Raw genomic sequence first — 9,964 nt, 5'->3', positions numbered from 1 at the left:
TTCTCACCGAAATGATTCAGTTGGACTGGATTAATGGGTAACATGAGTAGCATATTTCACAAGCATCCAACTTTTCCAGTCAATCAAATGGCTGCATAAATCCATCTAATATCCACTTGAATGTGTAACTGCACTGCACAGCTTAATCAAATCAAACATTCTTTTCTTTAGCCGGTAATGAAAAATGTACTGGTGTATCAAATTTGGTTGTAAACTAAATATGTATTTCACATCACATAAATCTGTCTTTTAAACATGTATACATTATTCACAGCCATTTTAATACTGGGTTAATTCTTTCTTGCCTGCTGTTTGCCAAATGTTAACTACCTTATCTGGAAATGAGGAACAGTAGGCTGTCTATTAATGTCTCTTGGCCCTTTAAATCTGTCATAAATTCCAGACTGTTTTAGGCATTACTGTACATCTGAGAGAGACCCAGCTGTTGTCACATCTTGTTTACAAAGGATCTAACCCAGCAGCTGACAAGCTCAAGGCATCATCCCTGCTCAATATGCTGTATTGTCAAAGTGTAATTTTGATATATAACTATTCTCTTCACGATAACATTAACATCAGTGAGTAGTTATACAGGTTTTTATTATTATTTATACTTTTGCGGGGCTTAAAGAGAGTTAATTTGCTTCTACAAATTAAAGCTTTAGGATCTTAAAGCAGAAGGAGCAGATCTCAGAGCAAAAAGATGCATTGCAAAAATCTTGCTTAGTGATTTTGCTTTCCAATACAAATATACAAAGGTCCTTGAATCAAGATACATTTACTGCATAATGAAGAGATGCGAAATAAAGATATGAAGTCATGTTGAGAAACAAAACTGAGTTTATGCTTAAAACAAGAACTAATATTTTTTCCATGGGGAATTAAAATTTGTTTTCCCTTTGATTGAATTTGATTTTTATGACACTATTTGCAGATATATGTTCTTGTTAATCACAAACCTAATTCTAATCTCCTCTAATTAATATAATATATAATATTAATATCTCATAAAGAAGACGTGTTTAATGTTATTTTGTTAAACATGTACATTTATCATGATTTAATAAACTTATTTTTTGAAGTGTGATATTAACCCATTTCATATCGTTTGAGAGCAGAGCAATTCAAGTCTTAAGATATCAAAAAGTAATGAAGATCTGTAGGAAGTTATATTTTCTAATTACTAACTAATTACATTTAGAGAACATATTATCATATTGTGTTCCTTTTGAATTTATCCCTTATATTTTCTATACTTGGTCTTAAAAGGATCTTAATTTTATCTTCATAAAACCTGCATAACCCCTGGTTGTAGCATACTGTTATTTCTCTTTAAAATGTTGGAATGCTACATATATAATATTCCTTACTTCATTTGTTAACAGCTCAGCAAAAAATATTTTATCATAATTTCACCTGTATATAAACTCAGCCAAAAAAAAATGCTTTTATTTCCAGCAAATTTCTTAACATATATAAATATGTTTAATGGAAAATGAGAAATATCTGCTCTTCATGTCTCTCTGTAGCCCTTTTATTGGCTACATTTTATGTCCTCATGCCTCCTATGGAATGTTCACACAGGTGAGCAGGGACTCTTTCTAGTTTTTTTTCTCAGTCAGAACAAGCGTTAATGGTTCATTGAACAAGTACGGAAAGTATTGTTTTGTAAACTTATTTGGATTTTACAAATTATCTTTAAAATACATTATTCTGTAAAATGAACTTTCCTTTTCTGCTGACTTTATTTGGTACTGATATTTTACTTTGGTTAAACCCATCAATTACAATTCCAACACAGAAAACATCCGTTACTTGTATATGTGTCTAATCCAAATACTTTACCCAACTGCAACGGTTTCAAGTTTCTGCAGGTTTTAAAATAAATAGGGTAACACACATAAGTGCAGTAAATAACATTTGCATTTGAAGGGAAGTATTGCATTGATAATGATGGTGACTGACACATATACTAGGAACAGGTACAAGAAATTTAGTAGAACATCCTAGAAAGACCATAGTCCGAATGTTTGGCCAGGAGTTTTGGTTAATGAATTTTCCAGTCTCTGATGTTACTGGCTGTCAGAGCTCTTTGCACCTTTTTCATTCCTAGGTTGATTGAGGAGCTCCTCTATTCGTTGAAGGTCATTATCAGTGTCCTGATGTTTCTCACAATTCATTTCCCCAATGAGATCATCTGTAAGCTTGAGACGAGCATTCCTGTAATGGAGACATCAGCTCAATTTTCGGCTCAAAGTGACTAGTTTATCGATTCTGTCCAAGTACGAAAAGATTCTCTTTCTCTGGTGTTACTAACCATTCAGCGACTCTCAGCTCATGTAGCTCTTGTCTTTCCCGTTGTCTTTTGTCATGCATGGTCTCACCTCCCAGCTTCTGCAGACCAATGATTACAACTCCAGCCGGCAGACTGTTAAAACATCACGTTAACATCAAAAAGAGTCGCAATTAAGCAATATCACATAAGCGAAAGTGCTGCTGATATAAACACAAGGTGTGCAGGTTATCACAGTCATGCTGATATTTAGAACAACAAGCAACATAATCTGCCAATGGGGTAAACAAAATAGACTTATTTCAAACAGAAAAAAAGATTATTTTGCTTACCTCATTGGCAGATTATTTTGCTTGTTCTAAGCAAAAAAAAAACTCACTTAATTTTAACTTGGCCCCACCATGAAACAAGTTGAATAAAGACAAGTAAACAGTCAGTAATAAAATAAGAACAAATAAAACAAATCCCAAGCATTACCACTATATATATATATATATATATATATTACACACACACACACACATATACACATATACACACAAATGTATACAAATATATAGAAATGTTCATGTTAAGTACGCAGTGCTTTAAGTTTTTCACGTAGGTCTAACAGTATTCAAGGTACATAATATGATGTATACATTAAATATACCAGTGACTTTCTCTTTTTCATTTGTTCCTGAATTAACATTAATGACTCATGACAGCAGCAGATATAATAATCTGCTGTCAGACCAAATGCATGGATCACATATTTTCTTCCAACTGTTCACATTAATATAATACTTATTATTAAGAATGTACTTAAAAGGATATTCACCAAAAATGGGCATTTTGACTTATTTTCTATTTTTAGCCAGATACGTGTACTTTTTAGTAAAAAATTTCACTTAGTATTTGTACTTTCACTTAAAGCAGACATAAACATACTGTTTATACAGCAGCAGAAGTAGTTTTGGTATATTGTATGTGTTGTGTTCATTAATAAATTGACAAACTTCAAAAACTAGCCAAACTAAAACGAATGTGCAGCCAGTAGTAGTTTTGGAATAATTAAAGTGTATTTATAGAAGTATGTCATCAATTTGTTTATATTTTTTAGTTTCAGTTTTCGTTAACAACAGTAACACTGATGAAATGATCTTTCACTGACCCATTTCCAAGTCCAATAACAGTGAGCATGTTAGTGTGCAACAGTCTTCACTTTGTAGAGCATAATGTACTATGCATAGCCTTTTTTCACTTTGTTGCACCTGACTGAGGCATTAAGGTCTGTCTGCCGGCACACTGTGTGCTCCAGGTGTGTGTTAAACAGCTGTGTGAGGCTCTTCTAACTTGAGCATCTCTGCTAATGAGGGGAAAAGTGAGCAAGTAGTAATTAACCTAAAACAAGAAGAAATATAAAAGGAACACTGAAAAATATAAGTAAAAAAGAGCACAGCACAGCTGATAGCTCTTCAGATCAAAGACTTCTGTTTAGCATATGGGTACCTCTGGTAATGAGAAATGAAGAATGGAAAGAGGAGGACTGGAGGAGCAAAAGGGGGGAAGGGAGTTGTTTTGGCTGGGGGATGCAGATGTAAGACAGAGGGTTGCAGGGGAGGCCACAGCTGACTGACAGAACGCCCTCAGAGAGGGAGGGAGATGGTAGTGTGAGGGGGCAAAGAGTGCAGTGTTGCTCCAGGGTAGACACATCCCTCCAGGGAGAGCAACAGCACTGAGATACACACGAGCACACATGCACGCACGCACGCACACACACACACACACACACACACACACACACAATCTCCCTCTCTCTCTGTTCTACTCACCCCAGTACAGCTCCTATGGCCGTGCCAGCCAGTAGCCCTCTAAGTCCCAGATTCAGCCGAAACACTCCTCCTGTAAGAGCTGAACACAAACACATGCAAAAACTGTCATTCTATCCTGTCATCTTAGTATGTTCAGCAAACATGCTTTTTAACTCACTTAACTTGAGGCACAGACAGGTCTACTAAAGTACCATCACCCACAGACCCAGAAGATAAGGAGCTTGTGAACTTACCACCTGCAACAGCAAAATGGCTCAGATCATTTTTGTCTCTGTACACTGTCAATCCAGTACTTACAGTGCTGGTTAAAAAAAACAACAAAAAAAACAGCATAAAGTAGTTTTCATAATTGCGGACACCTGACAGGCTATTCATTTTCCTGCAGCAACAATCCTAGTATAGTAGTTCTAAACCTATTCTTCTGTTTTGAAACACATCCTGTATACATTTCTAAAACTCAAATGTGCTGTTAAAATAATGCTGCTCATTAGAAAGGTATAGTTTTTAATTTGAACTAACTAGCAGTGCCTAAAAAAATAAATAAATGAAATAATGACTGTTTTCAAATAGGTTTCCCCAAACAGTCCTACCACCATTTTCAGCCTTCTCCAAAATAACACTATTGGTTAAATCATTAATGTTTTCCCAAATTTCAAAAAGAGGAAAAAAATAGAGAGACTGACAACGGCAGTCAGAATGGAGAAAAAAAAACATCCGCCAATTCCATAAACACTATATTAGAAAACACCCTCATTGCAGCGTTACCTTTTTTATGCAAAGGTATAGTATAAAGTGTTTTAAATTTACATATTATTAGAATTATTAAAATATTTTTAAACTTTGCATGGTTTGCGATGCTGTTGAGTGTTAAAATGCTTCATCACAGTCTGTGAAACAATAGGCCTACATGAATTGTAAAATTATAGAATAAGTTCACCCAAATATGAACATCTGCTAAGAATGTCCACACTCTCAGGCCATCCTTGATGTAGATGAGTTTGTTTCTTTAAAGGAAATTTAGCATTAGATCACTTGCTCATGGTAACTGGTTTATTCAGAGAACAAATAGCTGTTAAAAACATAAGTGTCAAATCCAATTTCTGGTTCCAAATTTTTTAATCAATTTTACTAGTAGTCCACTGTATGAAGAATTTTGGGGTATAATATGTTTACTTTTTCAGTTTACTTTATTTTGCTATCCTCACTTACATAAATGAACTATAGTGTCTTGCATCCACAAGTAAAAAATTCAATTTGGTGTCTGAAATTCGGAATAATTTTTGGTTTGACTTTATATGGGTGGACTTTGATGTGAGAGAACAACAGGGGATGGACTTTTTCCACTGGAGGAAGTAATATTATGAATTGTTGGGGTTGTATTTTTGCCATAAGTGATGGCTTGAAGTTAAAAAGTCTTAATGATGGATTTGTTTCATACAAACATTCAGCTTTACACACAAGACATTAATAGATGGACTGGAGTCATCTGGATTACTGTAGTGTTTTTAATCAGTTGTTTGGACTCTCATTCTAATGCCACCCATTCATTGCAGAGGATTCATTGGCAAGCTTATGATAATGCTAAATATCTCCAAATCTGTTCTGATGAAGAAACAATCTCATTTACATCTTGAACTGGCTGAGAGGGAGTACATTTACAGCAAATGTTCATTTTTAAGTGAACAATATCTTTGTCAGACAAGTTAATTTAAACATGTAATTAAATGTTTCACAAATTAAACCTAAACACATCTACACTTACTTAAACATGGTCACAAAAGCTGCTACCCTCCAGCTCCACCTCCAGCCAAAGCGCACGAACCCACGAATAGCTGCATTATGAGCTGAGCGCTTGAGATACAAATATATACACAAAACATCACTGTATGCACCTTTCAGCCCCATAAAATAATAATGTGCATTTCTCAGCTGTACAAAATATAAAAACAAAGCAATTCAAGCATCAAAAAACATTTTACAGTACTCAAGTATACTGATGCATTAATCGACAGTGAAAGCAGATATCAATGTGAATGAAAATCTGTTGCTACGAAACAGATACATTTGATGCATATATTTTCAGCCTTTGTACTTTTTGTCTTACCACTGCATCCACTCTGTTTTGGTAAATTTCAGCCTGGCTGAGCTGGATGAACCTCTCACGGGCATGCCTTGCTCCTGGTAGGCCTCCATAGACCATCCCAACCACAGCTGCAGCAATCCCACTCTTTACTATATTCCTTAACTCCTCTGAGTACATCTGACCCTCGCTGAGAGGAAAGCAGAACAGAGTCAAAGAGAGGCAAATGCACCATGCCCACAAATATTCCATAACGGTATCTCTGATGTGTGTTACAAATATGGCTGTGCTTATTCAATTGTGAATGAAACCTCATATCACGTGTATCAAACAAGGCCGGTGAAAGGCAAAGAACTAAACATTTAAAGTCTGATTACAATGGCAGACACATCACTGATACCTACCTCCTGTAGAAAAGATTTTTGATACGATCCCATCCTGTGTCAGGGAACTCTGGTTTACCTAGGTGCTGTGGTAAGGTCTGTGTGGAGGTACTATCAGATGCATGGACACTAGGACTGAACCCCAGAAGACTCAGATGTGAGCCCTCAAGTCCATGTACATCTGTCCCCCCACATGTGGGTGATGAATTCTGCTGGCCTGCAGTACGCATCAACAAGCTGTTCAATCACAGAAACACAAGGCCAGAGGTAAAGGAGTGTGTTTATGCATGTTCATCCACACTGACATGCATGCCCTATGGTTAGACGGCAGAATCATACAGACAGGCTGCATTTAACACCTGAAGCAACACAGCTGTCAAAAAGAGTTTCTGCACCACAGAGGAATAAATTATAGAAGCTTGTAATTGCCAAAAAAAAAAAAGTAATTGCCACTTTTTATATCACAATTCAGGCTTGAACCTATTTTTCATAATTCTGAGAAAAATTTAAGTTAAATTAACAAAGAATTTAGACTCTTAGCCGTGCAATTACAAATATACACCTTAAAATTCATTTTTATCTAATAATTCTGACCTTTTTCTTCAGAATTCTGAGTTTATATCTCGTAATTGTACTTTATTTTATAAAAAGGTATATATATGTGACCCTGTACCACAAAACCAGTCTTAAGTGTCCATTTTTTTCGAAATTAAGATTTATACACCATCTGAAAGGTGAATAAATAAGCTTTCCATTGAAAATTTTGAATCTGAGGGTTCAAAAAAATCTAAATACTGAGAAAATCACCTTTAAAGTTGTCCAAATGAATTCTTAGCAATGCATATTACTAATCAAAAATTAAGTTTTGATATATTTAAGGAAGGAAATTTACAACACATCTTCATGGAACATGATCTTTACTTAATATCCTAATGATTTTTGGCATAAGAGAAAAATCTATAACTTTTACCCATACAATGTTTTTGTTTTTTGGCTATTGCCAAATTGGGTCACATATTATAGGGACTTGTAACCTCCCTGTTGAAAAAAAAAGACTTAATTTGAAATACATTGATTTAGTGCTAAGCATACTATAAATACAATTACATATGTATGTGCTTAAGGGGAGGACTTTGGGGGACGGGGGCCCCTGGGCTTGAGGTCATGTTTTTGGACCTATAACTACTGTACACTACAAATGCCCTCATATAGAACATAATTATGGAGTAACAGAAAATACACAAACATATGCTTTGAGGTTAATAAATAGTACAATTAATATGCAACATGTCTATGCTATAGTCAAAGTTGCAAAAATGCAATATCAAATATTATTTATAATATAATAAACAGGGTGTGTTCTCTCAGTTGAGAGATCAAAACCCTGAAATAACTGAGCAAAAAAGAAAAAAAAACACGGATGTTAGCTTATTAGTATTATAAAAGTTATTGTCATATCTGTGTCCTCTTATGTCAGGTTCTTATTTAATCAATAAATTCAATCAAATGAGAAGACATGCTGGCTATTAACTATCAAATAAAATAACTATCCACAAAATTCAAAGATGGATTGTGAGTAAATGTAAAATTTAAATTAGGGCTGGTAAGCAATTAAAATTACATGATGTGGTGATTAATCAAATTAATTGCACATCAAATTTGGAGAAATTACTCCCAAAATATCGTTTAAAGTCATTGTTGTGTAAAGCATCAAACAGACATTACAAAAATTAGTTTCAGCAAGAAAAAATTTGTTTGATAAAATGATCCAAGTAAATGATGACAGAATTGTCATTTTTGGTTGGGTGAACTATAACTTTAATACTTTATTTTCTTAATTTTGTTATTGTTACAATGAAAATATGAAATTATTCATTTAAGTTTTAGGCAAATGATGGAAGGTGCCTCAAGTCTTAAGACATTAAATAATGTGCATTGTACAATAAAGAAAAGTTCAAATAATGTTTAATTATAATTTTACATCAGTATGTCTTAAGTCAGTAAATATGGTAATGAATTTGAAGGATACTTAGCTTAAAAATGTTTTAATTAAATATAGCATTGTTTTTTTATTATTATTATTATTATTATTATTAGGGCTTTTATCTCACGATTCTCCCACTTTCTCAGAAGAACTGCAAAATAAAAACCCAGTTTTACAATTGAAGACACCCCACAATATCAAATCATTATTAAACCAAAGGTAATATGAATGCTGCTTTGGAGGAAAAATAGTCAAACACGAAGTAGAATTCAACATATTCAAAACAAGAGCAGAGAAGCATGTTTATCGAAGCTAAAAATGATATTCTACTTTCTCAAGCACTAACAGAATTCTAGTCTTACGTACTGAGTTTATTTTGCAGTGTGGACAAATGACATCGCTTAACAATTTAGGATAATTAGCAAAATGCTAAAAAAAGAGTAGACTGACTGTAAATCACAATACATATACAGGAGCACAGCGTAGTAGAAATCAATATGGACTAATTCTCATAAAATTTCTCACCTGCTTTCTTTCAATGCTCCTTCAGCGACCATTACAATGTCAACATGTTCACTTCCTTACACAAAAGGCCAGGTTACGCCATCTAGTGGTGGAGGACCTGACTAGTTATTCAATCAATGTCTTGTTTATCTTGCTTAAAGCAGTCAAAACATAAAGGAATAATAATAATAATAATAAATATATATTAATGAAAAAACTTTTTAGTGTTTAAAAACCAGCTTTTATTGTTCATGATTACTTTTATTGAAACAACTGACTAGTTTGAGGTCATAAAAATGACACCAAAAACAGTGACAATTATCTATTGGAAAACTAGAACATATTCAACATCTCAGTATCAATTCAGCTATGCTTACATTCATATATGGCACTTAAGTGTGGAATCAAAATGAAAGTCTTCAAAACTTTACTACTAACACTGTTTTACTGAGGTTTGCTGGTATTGTTCCATTGGTAGTGACATTGAAGACGTTAAAAATGGTACGAGTTCATTTAAAATCACTAATCATTTGGATCCAGAGATATTTTTTACTACAAAAATTCATTCTACACTCGATCAAAGTAATCTACTGACATTAATTCATGTAAACAAAAGTACTGAATGTGGTCTCACGGCCTAGAAGACAGGATTTATTTAAACTGGCTTCCATTTTGACACTTTAAATAACTAGCCCTAACTATTCTACTGAAATAACCCATAAATCTGCAATGGAAAATGTCTACATAACTTCAAAAGGAAAGAAAATATAGTATAATAGTAACACCTCCACTAAACCCATGACGAAGCCATACAATTTTAAGGAAACATTTTTGTCAGGTCATTGTCTGTTATGTTGTTTCACAAGTTATTTTTGCATTTTTCTACACCTGCATCAAATTTAACGC

The 9,964-nt window shown here is 34.0% G+C and overlaps 1 protein-coding gene across 1 annotated transcript; it reads right to left on the bottom strand.

Annotated features, from left to right (window-relative positions):
* Positions 1–582: 582 nt before the first annotated feature.
* Positions 583–9,152, bottom strand: LOC132143669 (complex I assembly factor TIMMDC1, mitochondrial-like). Its single transcript, XM_059554095.1, has 8 exons — positions 9,080–9,152; positions 6,592–6,807; positions 6,212–6,377; positions 5,870–5,958; positions 4,341–4,408; positions 4,108–4,186; positions 2,318–2,428; positions 583–2,220 (listed from the first exon to the last, which is right to left on the bottom strand). Exons 1-8 carry the CDS (start codon positions 9,109–9,111, stop codon positions 2,073–2,075), a joined length of 909 nt encoding a protein of 302 aa, XP_059410078.1. The 5' UTR covers positions 9,112–9,152; the 3' UTR covers positions 583–2,072.
* Positions 9,153–9,964: the final 812 nt, after the last annotated feature.

This window comes from Carassius carassius, chromosome 7, assembly GCF_963082965.1.
Source record: "Carassius carassius chromosome 7, fCarCar2.1, whole genome shotgun sequence".
NCBI lineage: Eukaryota > Metazoa > Chordata > Actinopteri > Cypriniformes > Cyprinidae > Carassius > Carassius carassius.
Note: the sequence above shows the minus strand (reverse complement) of the source record. Positions and strands in the feature narration are given on the sequence as shown.